We start from the raw sequence: 26,608 nt of genomic DNA, 5'->3' as shown, positions 1-26,608 counted from the left end.
TCAAATTAACATTTTCACAGGCAATTAAAAATCGGCAATTAAATATTCCAACTTATTTCTTGGCTATTTAATTATTTTGATATTTTCAAAATATGACATCCTGTTAGTCTCTAAATTATAATAGCTCTAAAGTAAAGCACCGCGATCGAATTGTCGCGCGTCGCTTCAGTTTGTCTTTTTCTATAGTCTCTATAAACACAAACTTTTAACAAGTCGAAGGTTGCCTGTAGTCGTTTGCAATCGAGTCGTTTTTAGTATTTGCGCAAATACAAGTTTGAGATAAGTAGCAATCGCAAGTCTACTTTTACCTTTCCCTAATGACCCGGATTCTTTTCATTATCTTTTCCGCCGTAAAAACAATGACTTAGAAATGCATGTGCACACAGATTAACGTTAATCGTTCTCTGTACAATGAAGATCTCCGCGAGATACGAGACCGAAATCTTATTTTACTCGTGTGTTGAGGAACGTAGCGAGAAAATGCAATGCCTACGTACGGTACACGACGGAGACAACGAGGAGGCTTATTTGGACTCTCGATTCTATTTACATCGACCGCGAAACAATAGAGGAACACGCGTCCTTGCACGCGAGATAATAAAGTCCTGCGGTATTATACGATTACGTTACATCCGTTTCGCGTGGAAAACGTGGAAATTGAATGGCGTGAATTACATTTTCTCTAAGGCGCCAATTAGCGTGTCGCGAAGAGTATAAGTGTCACGATAATAGAAAACGTCGACAGAAAATCACGTTCGCGCGGAATATTTATTGCGGCGACATAAAGAAACGGTATTACGCGCGGTTCGTTGAGGCAAGAGCCCCATTATTGATTATTTACGTCGATGCTCGCGACGTTTCTGCAAACGACGGCAAATCGCTCACGTTTGTTAACATTCGCTTGGAGCCCGCCGAAGACGATTGTGTCATGACGTATTACGTATATCCGTGAGATTGCAATCAATTATTACTTACACTTTACTCAAAATTTTACAAAAAGTCTCTAACAGTACAGTCGTTCTTCTTCGTAATTCTTTATCGCTATACGAAGAGTCATAAAGAATGTAGTGACTGATCTAACATGAAAAAGTTAGAGGCTTTCAAAAGATCTGAGGGGCCGTTAAACACTCAAGTGTAAGGAATTCAAAGAATTTTCGGATTTATGTGAACCTGGCTGGTTATTGTCGGCAAGTGTAAGGACGCTCCCCCGAGAGAGTCACTTCGGTGCGATCGAGCAACCTTCGACGCGCGTTACGTAAGCGTATGCGGACGCTTACGTGCGAAAACCTGTTGTCGAACGCGCGTCCAGGGAAACATCGCACGTGTGTGCTGCCTTTCTAGAAAACGCGGCCACGCTTCGCGAAGAAATGCGCGCTTTACAATGTAAGTGTACGGCGAATATAAGAGTTATCCCGCCGAGCGAGACTACCGCGGACCGTACGTGGCGTTGCAATTTTTAAAGTGATAAATAAGAGATAAATCTCGGTTTCATCGAAATAAATACCAGATCAGGACGCCGCGATTCTAACAACATTCCACATTTAATCCCCCGATCTGAATTACGGTATTAGACGTCAATGATAAATGTCGCGATAAAGGGAATGTTTTAGGTTTAAAATATGTAACGCGTATCAAGATTTACACTAAATTTATATTGCACGCTTACGGAAATTTTTAATTTACATTATTCCGCGTTTAACGCATACATTTGTCCAATCGTGTTGTCAAATGTATACACATAAAAATGCGCGGATACTAAAAACGACTCGATTGCAAACGACTACAGGCAACCAGCTTCGACTTGTTAAAAGTTTGTGTTTATAGAGACTATAGAATAAAGACAAACTCAGGTGACAATTCGATCGCGGTGCTTTACTTCAGAGCTACGAATTTCTTGTCAAGCAAACATTTGCTTTGAACATAACTCTACGTTATAGCCGAGCACCTCGGAAAGAGGTGCATCAAGGATCGCCTGCAGTGCGTGCGCTCGAAATCAATTTCGTCGCGCCATCGTGCGCGGACGTTGGCTCGATAAGAGCACAGGCTGACAGTCGTTCTCGCCGAAGTGCATGACAGCTGTGGAGAGGCGCGCGCTCCGTTCACGATATATCACGGCGAAAACACGAGGGTTCAACGTTCATCAAAGGTACTCACCACAGCCGGGGAAAATCGACCGTGTCTCAAGGGGGACAGCTCAAGGGGGAGTCGACGAGGCGTTGGCGGAAGGGTCTCCTCCGTTTGCTCCGGGTTACTCCGTTTTCCCAATTCCTCCCTCGTGGAGCGAGGCACTGGCTGGGTTAGTCCGGCGACACTTTATCAGGCGGTATCACAACACACAGATCCGTGGGCACTTTTATCACGAGCGGCGCGGCACCTCGATCTACGCGGACGGACCGCGGCGGCGTGGCGTTTTGACGTACCGAACGACGCGGACGGGTGAACGGGGACGACGCGCGGACCGGTGACGGCGCGGCGGGCGAAACGACGGACGATAACACGTCTCCACAGACTGAACTCACGCTCCCGACTGATCGCCCGCGCGCGCGACTCGGGCGATCCCGACGACGACGCCGCTTGTGGAAGCCGACCGAACCGCACTCCGCCTCGGCAAATGTTAAATTTCGATCGGCGCGTGCTCGCTACGCATCGTGCGTAACACACACACAGCTGGAGCGGGGCGCCTTGCGACGAGCTGAAAGAAATAGAAAAAATAAAAATAAACAATCACGCGAGAAGCTTCTCTCTCACTCTCTCGCGTCTCTCCCCCGACACGCTCCCGCGAACGACTCCCATGAGGTATACGCGGACACCCCTCTTACACGACGACTCCGTCGTATCGTTATCTGTGAATGAGAATTCCTCGTAGCACCATTTTCCAACGCGCGAGGGTCCGTTGAAAAAAATGCTCCGTAATATAGCCATTTGCCGCGCACGTACGAGCTTTGAGATTTGATATTTTCCGAGAATCGCACGGCGCGGTGCACGTGTTACGTACGGCCGCGGGATGAAGGTAAACCTCTTCGTGAGTGAGGAATGTTAAAGTGACAAAAATCATCGCAAATGGCGATACGAGGAAATTTCATTAAAATAACGATACAAATGATGTGCAATAAATGTGTAACTTTTTTTTTGTTGAGCAAAATGTAAAGAAACATATTGACATACTACATATCAATAAGATATTGATATTTATTGTCACTTGCAGTAACAAATGATTTATTTTCCCATATTGAAATCAATGCTCCGAAAAAAAAAACAAAGGAAAATTTGAAGCATCGTTTAATGCGTCAATTCGAAATTTTATTGCAAAATAGTGAAATATATATATTTGTATGTTATTCAATAAAAGGTGTATAAAGTTAAAATATCCAAAAGCAAAAAAATATGTTATAAAATCTGACACGTGTTAACTTTTATTTTAAAATCAGCAAGATGAGTCTGTGTATATCAAGTGTCCTATACTCAAAGTAAACAACCGTTCTTTGCTTGCTGTGAAAGAGAAAGGATCCATATGTATGTGTACATTGTTAAATAAAAAGATTCTGCGAGAAAGAGAGAGGGAGAGAGAGAGAGAGGATTCTCGTGTTTCTCACAAATGTTCTAATGAAGCAAGAGTTTCTAATAAGTCTTCATTAACGTGTATTAATAAAAAAAATCTCGTATTGATGCTTCAGGCATCGCCTGATCAAACATCAAATTTACTTGATTTAAATACATGCTCATGCTTAGCGATTCATCGTCATTAATCCTTTCAGCTCTTTTAGTGTAGAATAACATTTTAACAATTCTAACTTTTCAAAAATCTTGTCAGAGAAATGTAAATATCAAACTTTTAATATAAATTTTATTAAATTTATATTAATTAAAATTATGTCTCCTTTCTATTCACATTATTAGAAAAATAACTTAGCAATAATCATCACAAGCATCTTTAGAAAATAAATAATATAATCTATACAAATTTGTATCTCGATTTATATATTACAAATAAATTTAAATATTAATAGATATTTCAAAGTCATTGAAAACTAATTTTATATATTATAAATTTGAGAAATTTTCGTGTGCGCGCACGCGCACGTGTTTATAACTTTCTAATTTTAATAGGTTTTTGTGCATCGTGACTAAAAGGATTAAGTATACGATGTTTAAATGGTTACAAGCATACATATGTATTGTAAGCGGTGGAAAATATTGATATCATCGCTGATTGATCAGGATACGACGACCGACTGTGAAATCGAGTGTCGACTAATGACTATGGTGACGGGTCGCCGCGATTTTGAATGTTAAATGTCAACGACCGTGAGAGACAAAAGTCCACCGGGCGCTTAATTTCATCCCAGCATCGCGTCGTGTCCTTAACTGTAAAACGGACTCGACGAAGATGACGTTGAAGAAAGTATCGGATAAGAAAAGAAGACTCGTATAATCCGCATTTCCGACATTCTGCACCGGTATAACCATTACCATTACCATTCTAAGGTACGCTTTCTCCTGTCCCACCATCCCTCTCGTCCATCCCTTCTATCCGTAGTGACTGGTAAACCGTATTTCCAAGTCGTCCAAGTAAATCAACAATCGGTCGTCGCCTGATTACCGAGTGCCACTTTTTCTTATCTGTGTCGCTTATACTCTTTTCTCTATTACTATAACATACATATTCATATATATATATCATATATAACATTAATAAATTCTAGCTTGCATAAAAAAGTATAAATCATTATATAAAATTGAGTTTAATTTTTCTACGATTTATCGAAATGTTTTCAACTCGTCTTAAATAGTTTTTAATTAATTATGAGATAAAGATCACAGTTAAACAGCTTTAATAACTAATTAGTTTGACTAATTTTCTCGAACGCGTTAAAATAAAATAAATTTAAGTACGTTCGTATAATTATAAAAGTTATATAACGAAACTGCAGTAAGAAAAGGTATAATGTATCGATACTTTTTTTTGGCAAGGGAGTTTCTTTTCGTGAAGCGCGCCGCGTTTAAAAGGCCCTCGAACTTTATGATGCTCGACGAAAGAAGAGAACCGTTTGGCGAAACGCGCACCATAAAAGCGAGTTGATTATACCAATTGCTGTATAAGCAATTGTATCAATAACCATGGCTTTTTCGCCGCACCACCGTCGTAACAGCGCATTCGAAATCGTACTTTGACGATCCGCTCGTTTGCAAAAACGTCGAGCGCTATTAAAGTATAATACGAATTTATTAAATAAAATTAAGTAACGGATATTCATGTACATTAAAGTTCAAACGATTGTCATATTTTCAATATCTCTATTGCGTAAATGCAATTTTTTATAATTTACATCTATACAGAATTTTATTTTCATTGCACTATTTTCTATGTTTAATTTAAATTGCCCGCATTCTATAATTTCGTGATTCAATAAATAACTTATGCCAAATTTTAGATTCTTTTTTTGGTAAAAAATGGGAGAATGTAATATTTTGGATTTTATTATTTATCGCCGGAAATGCAAATCGCAAATAAAGATACAATTGTCAAAGCATAATTTGCGACAATTATCAAATAAATAGTAGCAAATGAAAAAACAGCTGATGATATCAATATTGTAATAAGTAAAAATGTACCTAATAAATATTGTAATAAGTAGAAATATACCTAATAAATAAGTTCACCCTGCATCAGTCGTATCGTAGCTCAATACGCCTTCAATTGTATCTGAAAAAGTTAATGTATTATAATTATTATGAATTTCATCATGCATTTTATATATGCTAACTCACGTCATGTATTATTTAATTATTTATGTATTGATTTAATTATAAAACGCAATTAATAATAAATATTTAATTAAACATTTACGCAATAAGCTGTATCAATAATAATTTAAATATTTTAATTAAATAATTAATTAAACATATCAATTATTTAAATATATTTCAGTTTAATTACTCCCGTCCCGACTTTTTCTCTATTTATCAAATTTCCATCAAGGACCTTGCTTGGAAATAAGAAAAAAAATTAGAGAATGACATTTCTCGTTGTAAGATATATAATAATTTATAAATATTTCAAACTGCTACGTATATATATATGTATATATAATAATTCGCTGAATTTATATATATATAAGTATTTACACATAAATTCTCAGCGAATTGTTACACATATAAATATAACTATTAATTACTATACAAGTATATAAATATTTTAATTAACTTGTACATAATTCAATTAATACATGTGTACAAATGTATCAAAAAAATCCATCGTACGAGGTAACAATAAACAAGATAATATTACGATCGCACGGAATTAACTCAACGGATCTGCGATGCATTCACTGTTCATCTCTCGCGATATACCGTATCCGATATATGACCTGTATGTGCATGCAGTTGCGTATTTTTTGCAATAGACGCGAACGATATAATTACGACGATTGCATCCAGTGAGTAGGTACGCCAATCGGGCGTCGATTCCTTCGGAGAAATCGTAAGGATCATTTTCCCGTGACTACGGCATCGGAAACTGTACTCACCGGGGCGGTATTTGCTGCGACTGTACCCACCGCAACGTTCGCGTCGACTGCGAAACGGCGTCGATCGCGAACACCCGCGACAACACCGACACACTCCGTCGTTCGCCCGTCACTCCAGCCGGCATTCTCGACAAGAATTTCCGTTCGTCGCACTCTTCGACCGGATAAACTCCGCGATTGACCGAGGAGCGCCCGCGCTACGCGCTACACGGCCGGAGGCGCTCCAAAGTGTCATGGCGCCCGTGGCGGCTGCGCGCGCAGCCAGGCAGCGCGTGCGCAGTCGGTAAGTCGCTCGAACTGAAACGATTTGAAGTACGGACGATTAATTAAGACGGTCGCAGTGAGAATTCGGCGCTTGTTACGCGCATCTTAGACAGCTACAACGATACACTTGATGTTCGCTACAGCAGTTTAGAGAAATACGAAAGATTTCACTCGCGGAAGGCGTGTAGAAGGGAGCGAGTGTCACAGGCGATGTCGCCCGTAGTGTTAATATACACGTTTCAAGTTTGCTTGTCAGAAGAGATGGCAATGGTTGTGGCTATACTCGTAAAATTTATGTTACCTCGTGGATCTACGAACATTATCCGCTTCTTCTCATTTCTTTCACATACGAGTCGTATAAAGGATTCTCTTGAAATAAAAGGTCTACGCAATATAATATATGTATACATATATGCGACCAGTAAGACGATACGAATTATAATGGAGGAACAGAAATCGGACTATGTGGCGCCATCTGACCTATCTCAGTCTAATCACGATGCTCGCCGAGAAAGCGTTGGTGGTAATGTTGATATACAACTGCACCGGTCTTTTTATTTTATCACGTAAAAGCGATAAGAGATTCTAGCGATCGCTTCAATATTATCTCGTGACTGTCAAAAAGATTTGTTCCAAATATAGCATATAAATACAAACAGAAGTATGAATCACCGTATATCTTATCTGTCGTCGCCAAAAAACACTCGACGACGCTGCGCAGCGTCATCGCGCGTATTTAGCTGAGAGCAGTCGAGTTTTCTGTTCCAGAGAACGCGGTCGCGGCCCGATCGCTGGCGTCCCTCCTCTTTCTTCCCCCCTTTTTCCGTTTCTCTCTCGTTGTTGCAGCGCGGAAAATTCGCGCGATCGCTCGAGGCATGCCAGCGTGACGGCGCACGCGTAGACGGAGCCGCCTGGCTCGTCACGCGACGTTGAGAGAGACATGTGACCCGTTTAAAGTTTCACCGTGCGCGCAATTACCGTGCCGTGTGAGAGAGAGCGAGCGCGCGCGCGCGCGCGCGCCGCGGTATTCCTGCGCCGCGCGCGCGAGGCCTCCCACTACGTCGCGCACCTGCGAGACCGTCGGGCGGAACCACCGCGCGGAGCCCTAGGTTATGTCGCCGTGTTTATACTCGCCGTGATCCCGCGACTACTCGAATCTCGGACCCGCGCCCCCCTCCCCCCCCGGCCCCGCGTGTGCGCCCGCGCGCACGCACGGTCCGTCATCGCGGCGGGCCAATATCGTGGGGGATCATCGCCTGGGCGAAATATGAGAAGGATACACACGTCGGGACATCGACTGGGACATCGGCCGGGAAATCGGCAGCCGTGCCACTGCTGCTGCTGCTGCTGTTGCTACTGCGTTGCGTCCGCGAGATAATTCGACAACGGCCCAAGGTTCGCATCCTTTTGCATCCTTCCGCATTCGCGCGATTTCGTTTCTTCCTCCCTCTTTTTCTCTGTCGCTCTCTCTTTCCCTCTCCACCCTCCTCCCTCTCTCCCGCGCTCTCGTTTCGGGCATCCGACGGGCGACGTATCGAGAGACTCCCACGCAGATGTTTACGCGCAGACGATGATCGAACGAGATCGAAAGTCGCATTTTTTTTGTCTCCGGAAAGGTGTGCCTTCGGTGTGCGTCGCGATCGATTTCACGAGTCGCGTTTTCCGTTCCTCTTTTTTTTTTTTTCGTCGTAGATGGTGGCCGCTGCGAAACCTTGTCCTATTTCTGTAGACCGTCTATATACGTATGTATACATGTATATGTATATACATCTGCATATATATGTGCATCATACATACATACATACATAGCTGCGCGCGATTATTCGGCCTGACATTCGCGCGTAATCACGGCCGCGGGTTATGAATCTCTACTGTGACCTTGAGCGAGTGTGCATCTTGTTACCGCGGCTGCATCGTTTGTTTACAGCTTAGAATAGCCGTCGCGAAAATTGTCGCTCTTTTACCGATCCGAGAAGATTAGACGCTAAATATAGTTTCGTCTGTCCCCGTGAAGGTTTAATCAAATTGCATGGATAACGCATGTTTGTCAAAACTTAATATCGACATTTGTAATAGTTGAATATTCCTGTTCTTCTTTTCTGGTCCATTCCTTTTTTTAATTAAAAATGCGACACGTCTTAAAATTTATTCAAATATATTTTGATAAAATTTTAATGTCTAAAATTTTATAGGTTATCTGATTATCTGATTAGATTTAATTAACTTGGTAATTTGTAAAAATAATATTACAGTCTATTTGTAATAATATCGAGTCTTTACATAATTATCTAATTATCTCTCTGTGCAATACAGATAAATCCATTCTTTACCTGAAGCTGACAAGTGATGACTAATTATTGATGACTCATGACTCATTCTTAATATAAGATAATTTTTGTTATTCATTAACAGGCCACAGCTGTGTTATGAGTGTCGGTTTATCCATGTACGATGGCTTGGAGAACGAGAGTTCTCCTGATAATGGCTTGGAGAGCGCTGCGGGTACTACAAAAAAGCTAGCTAGGGGTATCTCCCGTGCGACCGAAAATGCAGCGATTGTTTCCTACGCTCGTTTACAACTGGCAGCCTTAGGAACATTCGAGACACCAGAATTCACATTTTCATTGCCAGACTTGTCCGTGTATCCAGGTACTTTTCTTTATACTCAAATGTATATTCTATTCTTATTTTTGCTAACGTTGAATTGACATTTTACATCTAGATTCGTTCCGCAAATTCTTGGAGAAGGATCTTATAGAGAATGGATGTCTGAATTCTTTGGAGGCTGCAGGTCGTTTAAACTGGTGGTACAAAAGTGGAAGCGCCAGAGTCCTTTGGCCTCTCGCAACAACCGGAGATGGCAACTGTCTACTTCACGCTGCATCATTGGGGATGTGGGGCTTTCATGATAGATTACTTACCCTGCGGGAAGCATTGCATAATACTTTGACCAAAGGAGAATACAGACACGCGCTTTTCAGGTAAGATAAGAGAATGAAAGAATGTTAATCTTAAAGGGTAGCCAATAATTGAGAACTCTATTACCATAATTATTAGACGATGGAAATGGAGACAAACGAGTCTAAATGCAGCAGCTGGACTGTCATACACGGAAGCGGAATGGTTATCGGAATGGCAAAGTATAGTGGATATGGCATCTCCTACAGTCAGAAATCAGACAGCTACCTCCTATCAGAGCCTTGAAGAGGTACATCCGCAGCGTCTTTTCTTTGACTATGAAGTTTTTATTTTTTAGAGACTCGATATTATTACAAATAGACTGTAATATTATTTTTACAAATTACCAAGTTAATTAAATCTGATCAGATAATCAGATAACCTATAAAATTTTAGATATTAAAATTTTACACTACAATCTGGTCTTATTTCAGATACACGTTTTAACCTTGGCTCATGTCTTAAGAAGACCTATAATAGTGATAGCGGAAACTATGCTGAAGGATGCGGATGGCGTAGCCTTAGCGCCGATCCCATTTGGTGGAGTGTATTTACCTTTGGAAGTACCGCCCTCGCATTGTCACAGAACACCCTTATTCTTGGCATATCATTCTGCTCACTTCTCCCCGCTCGTAACGGTAGACGGATGCAATGATTATGGCAGCGCTTGCGGCGAAGGAGTTAGTATACCATTAGTGGATCCGGACACGGGCAAACTGTTGCCAGTCTTGTTTGCCGTGGATCCTGGGCCCGATTGGGATTGGGTTGATGGTGCGCGAGAATTGTTAACTTGTACGCAGGATACCGTAAGTGAATCTTGTTATATATATTATTAGAATATTGTTAAAGTATTAAATTATTGGAATCTTAACGGAATCATTTTTTATCACTTGTTGCAGATGGAGATTCTATTGCGACAGTATTTAGACTGCGAGTATCAAAGTTTCACATCCGAAGATATTGACAGGCTATCTGATACGGACGGTGCTTTGTCAAAGACCGCGAAGCAGTTGTTAGAGGTCGCGAAACAATTCGGTTCTATCGGCAAATCTGTCAGTAAAAAACTATGGTCTATAACAAACAAAAGGCCAAAGAGCCCGCCTTCCGTGGGCGGCGGAATCTCCACGGAAGGCTTGCTATGTGTGAGGATAAAGAGTAGACGTCATCAGTATGTGGATCAAATGCTTCACAATTATCTTCAGTGTGCCCATGCAAGGTATTTCGACCTTCGGTCAATTCAATTGATATTAGAGGGCAGTTTATATAGATTTACTGTTATTACAGATTTCTACAAGATCATAAGATAGACGACACAGGTAGTGAACTGAATTACGGTGCCGGAAAGTCTAAATTTTACGCTGCCAGTGATCGCGGTAGTCATGCGAGCGTTAGCAAACTATTACCTACTAACACAAACAAAGATCATACGCTTTATCTTTCGAGGTATAAATTGCAAATCATAAAATAGCTCTATAAAGTAGCTCTTCGTTAATCGTGAAGAATAAATTAATATCTTTTTTCGCAGGTCTACATTTTATAATAATCATATTCCATCATCAAATAACACGGGGCCAGAGATTTGGAATAATAGTGAAAATTTAAAGGTATATCAAGTAAAACTTTCGGAAGAAATTCATTCTGTTAATTGAAATTGCTATTCGTACACAGGGCATCGTGAAGGAGTGCCGCAGTGAACACTGCCAATTCTTTGGATCGCCAGAAAACCAATTCTATTGCTCGCAGTGCTGGGCTAATCGACATCGTTAAACAACCGTCCGTATATCATACATGACAATAATCTCATTTTAATATCGCGTTCGGAATAAGCTCTTAATAATTTTTAGACATAATGCTAGCCGTAAGATAAAGCTTATGAATGTCCCACCAATATATCGTTGATTAATATCACAATGTTTTCAGTTTAATTTTTTTTTTTTTTTCATGTTTTCTTGTATTTATTAACATTTTCTTTCTAAAAGCTGCATATCAGATGCACAGGATTTAATTAACATATGCATTGATTACAAAGTTCGTTATAGCATTACTTTCCATTATTTCAAGTTGACTTTTTAAAATGTTTTTTGTATTCGAGGAACAAAGTTTTTTTTTTTTACAATTTTGATGTGCCTTCTGTCTTATGCGTGGAACAAAAAACAATGATCTACATCATTATGATAAAAACGTTCACTCACAACTACCTCTACAATTTTCGATTACAATGATCGGTATAAATTATCACTATAATTTTTTGTTTGTATTTATAAAAGATGATATGAGAATATTATGTTTATACCCTCATTATCCTGTGTATGTAAAGCTGTGTGAAAAATAAATATAATATTTTTATATATCTCGCGTCGTTATTTGCCGATGTGCGGAATATATAGCAGTTAAGAAGATACACAAAAAAAAAACTCAATTTTTGCCATAATAAAATGTATTTACATATATTTCCTCACATTAGCCTATCATCATGTGAAAAAGGTAGTAATTAATAGTAAATGATTAATATTACCTGACACATTACCCATATTCACTAAATTATCGACAAAGCATACGTGTGGTAGTATTACGCTAATTTTATTAATAATTGTACGAAGAAAAACTTTTATTGGTATGTACAAAAAGAGGAGGAAAGAATTATGCAATATATAAATTATTGTTTTTTTTTCCAGTACTTTGTATATGTTTTCTATTATTAAATATCTATATAAGAAAAACATGTGAAATGAGAAAAGATTTTACAGTACGTCGAAGGAACTAGGGAATATTCACTTCAGCTACGATATTACTACTAAGCGCAGAGTATATGCTTAGCTATTGAGATTTAAAAATGTTCTCTTGCTTTTATTTTATCATTTAAACACTTTCAACATTCGATATTGGTCTTTCAATGAAATGGCTAATAAAGAAATAAGTAAAAGAGTACCACCTATATATTTCGTGTCTTCAAAAGTTGAGTTTCACGTACTATTTACAATTTCAGTCATACGAGCGCAGATACACTACCAGAGTCGATTAGTTTTGTTGTGTATCCGATATCCTATTGTATATCCTTTCACTTAAATAGTAAGCTTACATTAACCAATTTCATCTGGAAAGCTTTTATTTCCTCTTGTGAAGGATGATAGCGAAGAGAGATCTTTAAAAAAAATTATAAACTAAAGTAACTTTTATAACTATCATCATGTGCATATAAGTTTCATCGTAAGTTCGAGACATTTAAATATCGATGTTAATCAAAATTAAAATGTTCTTCATTTCTAAAAGCCATAAATGAGTCTGTCATTCAGACTCGTAAAGAAATAAAAACATGATTGCTGTTCATTTCATTTTGTAATTCGGTAAAACAATATGATGAAAATATCAGTAAGATTACACCGATATATGGATGTACATACATATATAAATATAATTAATGATATCAATGTATAACATGGATTCTAGTGTGTGAGAGATGTAAAATTTATTACTGATAAATTTTTTAACAGGTCTTCGGCAGCTTATTTTCTCTTACACTAGAACGAATTCTTCCCCTGACGGTTTTATATTCTTTTTTTGTGTGTTATCGTAACATAAATAATTATCCAAAACAACGCAAATTTTATATGTAAATATTATACTTAGGATCAATTGATGTACCCATTTACAACTTTGAACGAGGCGCGAAACTAGGTGTCCAATATAAAAAAAAAATCGATCGTGTACTTACAGTACTTACATATGATCATTTTTATCGAACGTTTGTCATTGTAAGGTAAATCAATTGGTCCGTTCCTATTTAAAAGATCAAGGTGCCAGCCACAACACAACAAGCAAAGTGCTTCTATCCATAGTACTTATATCGCGCGGACGCGCCGTAGCATATTGCTTAAGTTAAAGAGCTTGTAAACACGGAATTCTCCAAAATTTCATACAACTATTAACATTCCAATTTTTCTATTAACTCTCGCTCAGCGAAAACTGGGATCATTCTTAATCAGTTTCTCATTTCGGCGCCATTAATTTTTTTTACACAGTTTTTTTATAAGTTTCTACACAGTATTGTATTACATATTTTGTAATACCTACTACACAGAGAAATATTTCTTTAGATTTAATAAATTTCGAAGAAAATTATTTCAATCGCGTTTTTTCTGTTTGGCTTACATTTATTTCGTTGAAACAATGTAATTTTAAAAGATTATTTTGTTTAATATAAATTTTGTAATATTGGTTTGTAGAAAAAACGCAATTGTTTGAAACAATTTTCTCCGAAATTTGTTAAAAAAATATTTTTCTCTGTGTATACATTTGTAATATATGTAATATATGCTTAATATGTACTTGATATATTATACACAATGTAAATAGACATGATTCGAGACTTTCTTTCAAACACGCGCCAATAAATAAGAATTCATCACGTAGTGATCCAATTTTCGCTGTCTAACAAATATCTTGGCAATGTGAGAGTTAAAGAATATTATCTTTCATAAACCATCGTTAAGCTGACAACCTTATTACTCTACAATGGAAATCATAAAAACAAATAATTTTTCAACTGACTTCATTCTTTTTAAGAAAGTTATAACAATAAGTTGTAGATAAAAATTCGTTTAGAAAAGATAAAAGACAACGACAATTGACGACGGCTTAAGAGAGATATATATACCTATATATATATATACGTATCTTATTTAACTTTTTCTTAGAATATTTTATTATCTTTCTTTTTCGACAAAAAAATATTTATTTGAATTTTGGTAGAGCATCCGGAAGAAAAAAATAGAGAGATCGTCCGGTTTAGAAGCTCGTTAATTTATTAATCTATACAGAACTGATAATATAATAATTAGCGATGCGCGGGTTTTTTTATTATTATCATTTAAGAGATGGATCACGATTCCCCATTGCCACTATCGTCGCCATCCTCGTAATCAGTCGCGCTCAACTGCTCATCCTCATCGTCATCCAACTCGTACTCGTCATCGTAGAAGTCTGTCATATCTAGTTGCTGTTCGGCCGGCCTCGCTCGAGTCTTTATGCAATAATCCTCCAGAGTTACAGGCACGACAATACCTTCCTTTTCGGCTTCCATCTTGGCAGCTTGAGCTTGTTTCCTAGATAGAAAACATATACAAAATATATATTGATAAAATACCTACCTAATTGTGACCAATATAATTCTGCTTATCACAAATGAATACAGATTAAACTTATTTAAAAAATATCCACTTAAATCTTTCTTAAAAATTTCTTGATATTTTTCTAAATATTTTTCGAGGGCTAACTGGCCGCAAAATAAAAGCAAAATTTTCGAAGAAAAAGTTTCAACAACAAATTCAATAAAAATTTACCCAAGACTTCCCAGAATTTTTAAAGACTAGGCTACGTATCGATTATAATTAAAATAATAGTTTTCCTAGGTAGATTCGCGTGTAGCGAATTAAAAGATATATATTTATGTTGCCGATACTCTCGTTTCCGCAGTTATCTGTTTCGCACAGTCGGCATAGTTTTTAGCACGCTATGAATCCGGTAGCAGTATAATTTCAAACAAAAACGCTCAAAGTTTCTTGCAACCGCGTGATGTCACGCAACGGCATTACTAACGATATCTTACCTTATGATATTTTCATATTCTTTGTCTCTTCCTTTGGAATCGCGCCAACGTCTATACATCACGGATGCGTCAACGTTGGCTGGACTGTACGTGTTGGGCTCATTCAGCAACGAGATCACCGATAGCAGGATAGTTCTGGGACAAGCAATACAGTAGATTAATAATTAATTCTAGCAGAAATTTCAATCGATGTTTCCCCAGTATAGAGCTCAATTTTGCCAAAAAGAAACCCTGGAGATCATTTTCAGTTTCAAATTTTGAGAATTACTGTTTGAGGAAAATTGTGAAGACAATTTTAATTTTTTTCCCTCTTTTTGTTTCCATTTTTTGCGGCACTGCACCCACCTGACATTTTGCGTTGGATTCCACCTCTCACAGGGCAACTCGCCGCTCTGTGGATCGTCTACGGGTGGATGCAGGATTGATATGCACAAATCACCGTTCTGTGGAGAAAGAAGTAGCCTTTTAGACAATTTTTCTAACGCTTACTGCACTTTCTCGTTCGATTTGGTTAACATAATTTCCCTTTGTTTTGCGTGACATTGAAATTCAGTTCACGTATGTTATTTTCGGAATTTTATCCAACGAATTGTGTATTTTTGCATTTATATTCGCAGAGTTAGCGTTATATTGTGCTGAACTTATTGTTAAGATAAAAAAAACTAAGAATAAGCACAAAGATGCGCTCGCGTCAATCTAAAAAGAGATATTTATATATACTTTTCCACGATTTCTAAATATATATTTACTGTTATTTGAGAAAAGAAAAAAGAGCTATAAGTTGGTGCATGCGACGTTCACAATTCTGCTTTCCTTTCGCCAACGCACGACGACCTCGGTGCCTCTGGTTCCGCGTTTGTTGTCCCTGAGAAGACATCGTCGCTCGAAGGACGAGACCTCCGGATGTACCTTTACGGTACATAAAGAGAAGCCACCGAGGACACCGCGATTCTTCTACACCATATTCGGTGCAGACGAGATATGATTTTTCTGAGGCTAAAATTATACGTTATCGATATCGCGCGAAACTATCGATATACGAGAAATGAGAACAAATAAAAAAAAAACGCAGGTCTTGAACCGTTCTATAAACTCGTGCCAAACAACGTAAAAATCGCAGACGACTCGCGCTGCCTCACAAGAACCCGCGCGTCTCCTATCTCTCGTCTCTCCTGCACACGAAGACCGTTCGGCAAGTAGGACAAGGCGCACCATGGTTTCACCGTAGCTCGACTCCGAACACCTCGTAATAAGCCACGAAGGCGAAGGCGAGCTCCTCCGAGTAAACGCCCGGCACTTGACACGACCGCTCCGACGAAGGCGATAGGCATCGCTGTGTTCGTGCATGCATTTGTACAAGCCGGCGAGTGCAGCCGACGCATAGAACCGCGCGAAGTGCAACCGGCGGAGGTGACCGGCACTTGAGATCTATATATCGAGATCTGTGCACGCAGGGAAAATGTGAGAAGCGTGAAAAAAAAATCGATGAAATCTCTAGGAGTAGACTTTGCTTTGAGAAACGCATTCGCGACGTTCGATGGCTTAAATATAAACTTTGCATGTACTCGAAGCTAAATAAAACAATGTCGTTGCCTTCTTATTCTATATCGCGCTGTTTGTGAAAATGGTAGCTTGTACCAGTATTCAGTATACATTATACGATTTGCGCGCCGACGAAAGAAAAAAAGACCGAGGAAGATTCGCGTAATGCGCAAGATACACACGCGTACAAATAATATGAATTTCACGACGGGGAAAGTTGAGCTGCGAGAAGAGCGAACCGTGCACGTGTTAAGCCGCGCGCGGTGTATATCGAGTAAAGCCTTCTACGACGGTCTGCTTCGATTGCGAAAGACCTCTACATATTGGAGTAAGTGCCGTTTCCTTGAGGATTTTGCGCAATGCGCGAGATTATCATCGAAATAAAATTTCACGCGGCGAGGAAAAAGGCGCGATAAAGTCGGCTTCTTCGCGTATGATTAATTTCCTTTATACAATCGAGAGCCGCTTTTTTTTACGGTCCGCCTCGTTGGAAGTAGAGATCGCTGTATTTTCACTTCGCAATTTGCGGCTTCGCTATACGAACACGTATAATGGAAAGAATGGCCACGACGTGCAGCGTAAAAAGATTTTACTACGTTTTCAGTTTAAGTGCGCTGAAATATAAATAAAATGGACACTTGTGGCGTTAGAAGTACGATAGAGAGAAGATGAGAATTAGCATGTTTACAAAATAATTGCAGTTATATAAGGATAAGCGGTTCGACTTATCAATCGATTAGCAAACAAGTCAACTGTTTGGACACTCTCGAGCGGAGATAGGGAGAAAATGACGATTTAAAATATTCGATTTAAAACATTCGATTTTATATTCCCGTGTATTATTCGCGTTTCCATACGACGCGTCAACTATGTTATTTTACTGTTAATTCTGCATACTGCACTACAAGCATGTCCCGTTTGCGACCAAGAGTACACTATCTGCAGTTCTACAATTCACAAACTTTAATATCCTCTCTTCGACAGCCGAGACCTTTAAAAAAAAAAAAACAAGCATTCGTGTTTGCCTCGTTACTCATAACACGTTCCCGTCGTTACCATCCCTATCGACGACGGGCGAGTGGACACGGATGTCCACACGGGCTTTCGACGGTCATTGACTTCGCTTCGCTAGCCGCCGAAGGGTCATATACGACGAGCAAGCGAGCAAGAGATGCCGCGACCGAGGTCGATAAGCGTGTGAGAATGCGATACTTTTGTGCAAACGCAAACGGTGCTATATACGTAAGGAGAACGCGGAAATGCATTCCCGATACTCCCGACTATTTCCATCTCGAACGAATACCTACTCCGAATGATACGGCCCGCGAAATATCTTGCTTAATCTTAATATTTTATATAATATATATCGCAACGCTTATTGCAGGTCGCGCGAGCAAGTTAGCCGTGTGATACTTCCTACAAGTGCGAGAAGATATTTTAGTATACTTTACTCTAATCGATATTTTATTTCCCGTGAACAAGATATTAGATGATATAGAGATTAACGAACGAATGAGAGCGAAGCTTAAATGTAGTACTTCGGCGTAACAGACAGGAAACGGTCCGTCGTGCTTCCGATCTTTTTTAAGTGGCGGACAACACGACGAATCAGCCCTCGTAAAAACGTCGCGGATTATCGTCGCGGTGCGCCAGCTTGCCGCGCGCCTCGGCCGGACTCGTTTCCCCCGCCGAGCTAATCGCCGCGCGAATTCGCACGTCGACGGATGTGGCGAAAGAACGGGAATCGCGGAGTTTTACAAACGTCGAACGTGACGACGCGCGCCCGCGATAAATATAGTACGGCCGGACGTTCCAAGAATGTGGTGGCGGTGATATACGTCAATATGAATGCAACCTCAGGCGAGAACTACTACGCAACGCGCAATTTTTCGAGTCGGCTGTTTTTACTTTCTTTTTTTTTTTTTTTCCCCTCCTAAAGCCTGTCCGTCCGTCGCGCCGTTGCGCGTCTCGATGGAAACGACGGCCCGGGGTTTGGACGGGGCCCGGGTGGTTTCACAAGCGCTGAAAGTGACGATGTAAAAGCTGATGGTTGTAAAAGCTATGGCGGCGGAGGGTGGAAGATAAAGAGAGGCGGACGGACGAGCGGACAGAGCGGGACGGTCGTTATACAGCGAGGGGCGGTGAGAGAGCAGCGGGGTGAGAGCGTGGTGAGAGAGCGGGACGGATGAACGGAAAAGGGACGCAGGGGGGAAACGGGGAGGACACGCACGTACACACGTACGAGAGGAAAGGGTCGAAACGGAGGGAGAGAGAGAGAGAGAGAGAGAGAGAGAGAGAGAGAGAGAGAGAGAGAGCACATGCGGGAGATCGATAATTCTCGTATATATTCACTCACCTCATATACATTCGGGTGCCAAACTTTTGTCATGAAACGAATACTCGGTGGACTGTACGGATAATCCGGCGGGAACTTCATGTGTGCCTGCAACATAACGAATCCCAAGCTTCGTCAAGGTATATTCTCGACGTTCGACTCCGGCTTCGGGGTCGTCGGGACGCCCACGCGCGCGGTCTACGCGGAACACATGTCTTCGCTTACCTATATATATATATATACATGTACATCTCGTCGTTGAATTGAAACCGTTATAATTTCGGCGAGTTCAATATCCAACGCTACGCACACGCTGCACACACACACACGTGCGTTGGAAAAATGTGCCTTGCTTTAGTAGAGGTCGTCGGTTCTATTCTCACGAACAACGTGGGAAATATTCCCGCGTGTGTGCGTACAGTACCCAAAATTAGCGAACCCACCGAAGTTGTACCGGTTTTTATAGTAACCTGTCTATGCGAGCCCTCGAAAAACTATCGCAAACTCCTTCGTCGCGAGCTTACGCTCTTCATGCAATTTCTCACATAAACTTTCTAATCTTTTTTTATTCGCCAACGCGACGTACAAAGTTGGAAATTGGCAAATGGCGACGATGACTTGTTTTCTCTCATATTTTGCCGAAGAAAATTGTGATTCGAATTGATGAAAACGCTGTTGCAAATTAATCACTCTGTATACGATCTGTAAATAAACACATCGGAGCTCTCTGACGCCGCCGCGAAAGTGGAGCAACATGGCCGTTTAGAACGTAACCGAGATAACGAGACAAGATGTAAAATCGGAGCGTCGGGTCCGGGCCGTCGATAAGATCCGATATTTCGATCGGCTACGGAATCTCCGAGGGAATCTGCGACGATATCGATTTCCATTCCAGTGCGCGAAAGGGGCGTCTGGTTGTTCGATGCAGGCTTCGCCGTCGGGACGCTATATTGATCGCGACCTGGTCATGGCCCAAATATCCACCTCGTCCTCCGGGATAACCGCGTTCTAGAATTAACCTACTTTCTACCGACTCTATACACGCTTACAGTGTCACGAAAATTCTACTCGGACTGCGCCGCGTTGCTCCACGTGTATTCGCAAATTGTCTCGTTGCAGCTTCGGACAATTTTTGCTTTACAGCTAATTTTCCGAAACTGCTCCTTCAACCAACACGGAACTGCGGTGACTCATGATTGAAAAGGTTCTTTCATTTATCTATCCCGTTAATGGGGCGAGCAACAATGTTTAACGTAACTCTCACTGCTATAATCTCTTCGTGAGAAATTAAGATTTGTAATTTAGATTTGTAATTCTTATATGCTGATAGTCCAAGCTCCCCTTGGAATAAAGAAATGCAAGCACGAGCTTACCGATGTGATATCGCAATATCGATCGCGATTATCAGCATACGATCTTACATGACACTGTCATGGAAATATTCCGAGAATATGTCCACAATACAAGCTTTCTATTTTTACCATATAACAAAGTGCCTTTAGAATTTTTATATGTCATAATAGTTATTCACCGCAAAAACCGCTTTTGCAGCAGGGAGATCGCGATCGTGTGGATTTTTTTGCAGGTTTGCTCCGGAATGGAACTATCACCTCGGCGTCTTTCGTCGCAACTCCACCGTGTGACCTACAAATTTTCGCGACCTACTTCGACAATAAGCAACTCTGGTCATCGTAACGCGACGTTGTGTAACGTGGCTAGGTGGCGACTTTTAAAACTATCGAATCGCGCCGTGTGCCTGACGACAGAACAATTCGATCGGACATTTTCGCAAATGAGACTGTCGCTCGATCTTATTCTATTCTTAATTTTAAGATGAAATTGAAAGACGCGACGATAACAGTATTTTACATAAAATCTGATTAATTTCAATCGTTCTCTTGTCATTCTTTTATAAAATTATAACGATATATAAATTGTTTCCAATTTATCAATTTCACGGATAGAATTATACGTCATCATCTCGTAGGTATGTCTCTATATTACAAATAAAATCTGTAATTTAGAATTTGTGAAAGTTTATCATATTTTCCTTTCGTAATAATCAAACTCTCTTCGCCTGACAACTCACGAGAAGAAAGGGAGAGATAAAAATAACTTTTAGCTTCCTCAACATGCGTAAGATATAACAAATGCTATCAGAATCGCAGATTCTTTCGGAACGAATTGATAACTGAAGATTCTTTCTAAAAGATACTGTATTGACTATCGATTCCCCGCGGTTGTATTATCGCGAAAAGTTCTGGCACTCGCGCGAAGCGGGATGCCCGCCATCTCTTCGCGAGGTGAAAGGATAAAGTCTGATCGAGACGGACTTCGTGGAAAATGAAACGGCGAAGTTTTGCTGCGTCGAAAACCGTGAGCTCTCGTCAGATAGATCGGATCGATTTTTCGTGCACCGACGACGACGACGACGAACCGGCGCACGATCGTCTTAAGCGGAATGAGATTAGGTGAAAGTTGGTCGGCCGTTGCCGATCGGTAAAGGCTTGCACCCAGGAATAGAATCGAGACAATGCTCGATGGCATTTTATGTAACTTGGCAACCGTATCGGCGCTCTCCTCGCCTTTTACCGAGCCGTGCATAAATTTTGATCAGGGGAGACATTCGATAAGTAGAACGTGATCTTGCGAGTGGACCGTCAAGATCGTATCGTTACGAGCGAAAGAGTACGAGGCCCGATATCTCCGTCATACGTGCTATTAAAACGCGAAAGAGATATTGATATTTAGGTATCGCGTGCCAACATACACACGCATTTCGAATACTGCACAACCGTAAATCGAAGTCAGATTTTTCCGCTTACATTTTAAAAGGCTGCAGTGATCATTAAAAATGAATGAAGGAGGCGTGATCCGATCAAATTATGTGCATACACAATTCATTCGCACTGCCTTTAGTATCATCATTATTGCGACGCAATGTTCTTTCGCGATTCAGATAAGCCTCGTTCCGTTATAGTTACGTCGTCGTCACCTTTAGTGTTGTGTAAAATTAGGTTTATCTCAAGCTAAACAAGACATGAAGCCTTGTGTACCTGCGCACTGAAACTTGATTCATAAAGCTGTGGTTCGAAATAATAATTTAATTTATCACTCGACAGCCGTTTGATCTTGCGAAATTTCCATAACAGAGAAAATTGATTTCAAATCGACCAGAAAAAAATCTATAAACAAAGGTGAGAAACTTCGTGCCCCTCTAGAGACATTGAGACGAAGGTATAATACGTAAAGTTATTCATTCACGAAGATACCTCAAACGCAGCGTAAGATGAAAGCGATTGTTTACCTGAGCACGGCGCAACGCGCGGAGCATTCACCGATTAAGGGTTAACACGATTACGGTAAAATGGATAATAGATTAATCCGGTGCTCCGAGCGGAGCGGAGTGGACGCAGTCTTTCGAAATAACCACGAGGAGAGGGATTTACATGCGCGAGGTGTACACGGGTTTGCAAGAAACGCCGCGCTCGTTACTGTCGGTTACGTTGTGGGAAGATACGTTGCGTTACGTGAATAGGCGTTCACTCGTTCACGACGAGGCAGAGAGTGGTTTAGAAAGCGGACGGGACATGCAAAAAGTTTGCAGCCGCGGCGGCAGCAATGACAGAACTCATTTTACAGTCTGGCGTTTAACCTGGCTGGGGCATTAAAGCCTCCTTTGCCTCCTCGCTTGCAATCGCGCTGCTTCATGACGTCAGAGGTAAAAAATCACTTCGATCTTTTTTCTCGCGCATGCAGAGGCGCATTCACGTTTCGCACATTTTTTTTTTTTGGCCGTTTGACGTGACATTTTTAAACGTGACTTTAAGAGACAGACAATGTTTGATATTACAAATCGAATTAAAGAGCCAATTTCTATCTGATTGGAAGAGAAAGTATGTTACTGTTTCCAATCTAACTTTATTAGACATTAATGCAAGAATAATTAATCTTCGGCGACTGAGAACAGAGAAAAGTAATATCTAAGCCACTATTGTCATCGGCCAGTCAAGGCAGTCTCAATGACTCGCGTATGGTCGTCAGAATTCACTTGGCAGGAAAATGCTGAAGTTTCCGAGATAAACATTGGCTCAAGGATAGGAAACAAGGCGCTCGAGCCGTATGCGAACAACGAAATTCCGCATTGTCACACGTGCAAACATTTGGCGACGATAAAAGAGACCGTTCGAATCGTTTCATTATCGAGCTAATTATAGGCGTTGATTGACAGACCCCACTATTGTTCTGGTCTAATAAATTTTAAATGTGTGTATACAGTGTAACGATATGATCTAAATCTGTTATGAAAAATATTTGTTTTCGAAAACTAAATAAACAGACTAGTAAATAACTCACTTTTAGAATGAATGCACTAAATGTAAATATCTGATTTATGAAGCTAGAATTTATCAAGACAATTTATTTTTAGAATTTTCAGAAACGCAAACTCTCGAAACATAAACTACTTGTGTATTCAGACTGCAGACTTTATTATTAAAATACGAAAAATAATTTGAGCTCGATATAACTGCAGTAACGATTGTAATCTTCACGTTTATAATTCAAATTTTATGTCAAATTATATTTCTCAAATTTTACGTCAAATTTATTTGAATTTCCTACCATCCAACCTTTTTCAATATTACACAAGATATTTTTAGCAAATCGAAGAGAATTGATATAAGATATTACAAATGCATGTTCGCGATATCATGCGACGATAAGTAATGTAATTCCACATCACATTACCAGGAATAGAATCCGCGTGTTCTCTACTTGTACGTGTATAGATTTACTGGCAAACCGAAACGTTAGTCAATAATGTCGAGCTACATTATGCGCCAAGTTAAGGTACGCGTTATCCGCGCTTTTATCGTAAAAAATGGAATATCATATACTCTTATATATATATATATATATATGCGAGGTCGCCATGCGACATATTTAAAAGTCACAGCTCGCACACAAGCCCTTTGTTTATTTTACGATAACGCGAACGAGGACCGTTTTCGAGGTAAAAGAAAAACAACTCCTCCGCGGAACTGATTAATTCCGATAGACCACGGCAGCGAGAACGGGACGCGACATAACCAAGAAGGGACGGCGGGGCGCGCACATAAACGCGTAGCTCGACACCGTCGATATCGTCGTCGCTCGGCGCGACTACTCGCGTAAATACACACGCGGCGCACGTATGCATATCGTAAACAGCAACACAGAGGGGTACAGCAGGGGGGTACCTTGAAATATCCACCCTGATAGAGAGTGTCGGGTGGACCGAAGATCGCGACTTCCCACTCGAACATGTTGTCCTCGTTGACCAGCTTGACGCGGAAACCCTCGACGGGCTCCTCCTGCAGGCTCTTGTATTCCAGGGCGAGCGCCCGTAGCGCGCTGCTCGTCGGCTGTGCCATGTTTCCACTCTACGCTTCTCTCTTTCTCTTTCTCTGTCTGTCTCTCTCTCTCTCTCTCGCTTGCCGTCGATGTATCACAATGTTGTCTACCTGCGAACGTCCCGATTCTGTCGCGACTCGCGTCAGGTAGTCTCTCACGGACGGTCCGGGGACGGACGTCTCTTCTCTCCCACGCGGCGGTACTACCTACGACCGAGAGGGTCCCGTGGGATCAATCGCGCGGAGTCGCTCCCAGTTGAAGATCCCGAGGATCCGGAGTCACGAGAGCGAGAGCGAAGCGCGAGCCCGAAGACGACGACAACACACGCGAGCGCGTCCGCACGACTCCTCCGCCGCACGCAGAATCGTCCGGAAACGCGCACGCAGTCCTTCTCACGCGCGCGTACGGCGAACAAAGGTGCGCGAGAGAGCCCGTTGCTGTGCGACGAACGAAAGTTGCGCGAGAGAAAGATGCCCCTCCAAGTCAACAATGCAACACCATTTCCCGAACAACGGCGACAACGACGACGATGACGAAGGCGACGGCGACGGCGACGCGACAACGACAACTACGACGGCGACGACGACGACGGGCAACGACGGACACACACGCACGTCTATCCGCCGCGAGAGTCTAACAAAACAGCTGACGTACTCCCTTGCGTCAGCGATCTGACCGTAGCGGCGCACGCGCGAGTCGCGCGATCCGCTCTCGCCTCGACTTCTCGGTTGGAATCCCTCGATTTAAAAACCACCTTCGCGAGGGAAACGTGATTAAGATTTCTCGGAAAGCAGGCGCGACGCCCGTTCCGTTCGGCGCGGTTGGCAGTTATTTGTAGCGCGAACGAAGTAGAATTAAATTAAGTCAAAGGATCGAAATTACATTAAATTAAAAGGTCGAAACGATCGGGAATAATAATTACTATGCTTTCCCATCAAAGACAAATGCAATTGTGATGCGAAACGCGCTTCGGTACCGCAAAACGTTAGGCCTCGGTCGGCCCCGTTATTCTCAGCAGAATTTCACGCGACTGTACAGCGACCTGTTTGCTAGCGAGACTAGCGGATTACATTAATTTTATTTAATCAAAGATGACGAGGAGAAAAAAGAAACTAACTTAAAATGGCGGAATTGGTCGCGAGCGATTCTACGGTCGGCGGGACGGCGACGCGTTTTCGTTACGTTACACGCGGCCGCTTCGAGAACCTTCCTCGATAATATTAGAACGTTCACCTCGCTGATCACGACTCACGAGGTGAATGGAGGGTTTCCAACGAGCGAAGCGGACCGTAGACTGTTCTAGAGGATGACTGGTCAGACGATAGTCGCAGATAGTCGGAGAGATCAAATCGACGTGCACGTGGAGAACGCAACCAGTCGCGAGGGACCAATCGGTTTGGTCGAGTCGAAAGTATTCGGCCAATCACAAGCGTTGCCCAGCGGTCGAATAACATTTGTTATCCAGCGCACTGCACATGAGCATTATAGTTGCGCAGCTGTCGCGTTCTCTGAACAAGCCGACAAACACGTGTGAGATTAGGTTGGGTCAAAGATATATGCTGGAGATGTTCTAACCTTTGACTCTCGAATACTTGCCTAATAAGCATGTTGTTTGGAAAAAATATAATAAGCAATTTTCTGTTTACGATTTCACGAAAATTGAATATTTAATGTTATAACACAAAAGTGAATTTCTGCCAATTTAGCCATTTTTTGCTTATACTTTTTTTTATTTCACGATTTTCTCCTTTCCTTCAGAACCTGAAAATGTGTTTTATTTCGAGCAAGATTGCAAGTGCAGCTAAAGGCATATATAAATGTTATTTCTACTAGAGCTCACGCAATTTTGTTTGCAAGTACGAGATTGGCAATCTAAATACTTGAGAATCGATTAGATAAAGTTACGCATTTACATTATCGTGTGTTACACATTTAAATTATTTAAAATATCGCGTTTTAAAACTAGTTTCAAATAAGTTTTAT

The 26,608-nt window shown here is 41.0% G+C and overlaps 2 protein-coding genes across 5 annotated transcripts; one reads left to right on the top strand and one right to left on the bottom strand.

Moving 5' to 3' along the window:
• The first annotated feature begins 8,005 nt into the window (after positions 1-8,005).
• LOC105456994 (OTU domain-containing protein 7B-like) lies at positions 8,006-13,274 on the top strand. Of its 4 annotated transcripts, none has more exons than XM_011701387.1 (9): positions 8,006-8,186; positions 9,204-9,440; positions 9,514-9,772; positions 9,849-9,999; positions 10,184-10,555; positions 10,649-10,965; positions 11,034-11,192; positions 11,275-11,353; positions 11,418-13,274. In XM_011701387.1, the coding sequence occupies exons 2-9, from the start codon at positions 9,218-9,220 to the stop codon at positions 11,514-11,516; spliced, it is 1,659 nt and encodes a 552-aa protein (XP_011699689.1). In that variant the 5' UTR covers positions 8,006-8,186; positions 9,204-9,217; the 3' UTR covers positions 11,517-13,274. The 4 variants fall into 4 exon arrangements, with proteins under 4 accessions (XP_011699689.1, XP_011699688.1, XP_011699690.1 ...); XM_011701386.1 differs by lacking the exon at positions 8,006-8,186 and adding an exon at positions 8,314-8,533; XM_011701388.1 differs by lacking the exon at positions 8,006-8,186 and adding an exon at positions 8,620-8,805.
• A 1,273-nt stretch (positions 13,275-14,547) lies between these two features.
• LOC105456989 (ubiquitin-conjugating enzyme E2 R2) lies at positions 14,548-25,816 on the bottom strand. Its single transcript, XM_011701376.1, has 5 exons — positions 24,472-25,816; positions 19,253-19,339; positions 15,700-15,797; positions 15,355-15,489; positions 14,548-14,851 (listed from the first exon to the last, which is right to left on the bottom strand). The coding sequence occupies exons 1-5, from the start codon at positions 24,643-24,645 to the stop codon at positions 14,629-14,631; spliced, it is 717 nt and encodes a 238-aa protein (XP_011699678.1). The 5' UTR covers positions 24,646-25,816; the 3' UTR covers positions 14,548-14,628.
• Positions 25,817-26,608: the final 792 nt, after the last annotated feature.

The sequence above is a fragment of the Wasmannia auropunctata genome, unplaced genomic scaffold, assembly GCF_000956235.1.
Source record: "Wasmannia auropunctata unplaced genomic scaffold, wasmannia.A_1.0 LD335427.1, whole genome shotgun sequence".
In the NCBI taxonomy this organism is placed as follows: Eukaryota; Metazoa; Arthropoda; class Insecta; order Hymenoptera; family Formicidae; genus Wasmannia; species Wasmannia auropunctata.
Note: the sequence above shows the minus strand (reverse complement) of the source record. Positions and strands in the feature narration are given on the sequence as shown.

Bases quoted from the DNA above. Each gene is read 5' to 3' on its own strand.
- LOC105456989 (XM_011701376.1), bottom strand. From the start codon at position 24,645: ATGGCACAGCCGACGAGCAGCGCGCTACGGGCGCTCGCCCTGGAATAC. The intron at 15,798-19,252 runs GTGAGTGAATAT...CTTTCTCCACAG, and splicing joins GGCACCCGAATGTATATGAG to AACGGTGATTTGTGCATATC. The intron at 14,852-15,354 runs GTAAGATATCGT...TTTTCTATCTAG, and splicing joins GAATATGAAAATATCATAAG to GAAACAAGCTCAAGCTGCCA.
- LOC105456994 (XM_011701385.1), top strand. The intron at 9,773-9,848 runs GTAAGATAAGAG...CATAATTATTAG, and splicing joins TACAGACACGCGCTTTTCAG to ACGATGGAAATGGAGACAAA. The intron at 10,000-10,183 runs GTACATCCGCAG...GTCTTATTTCAG, and splicing joins CCTATCAGAGCCTTGAAGAG to ATACACGTTTTAACCTTGGC.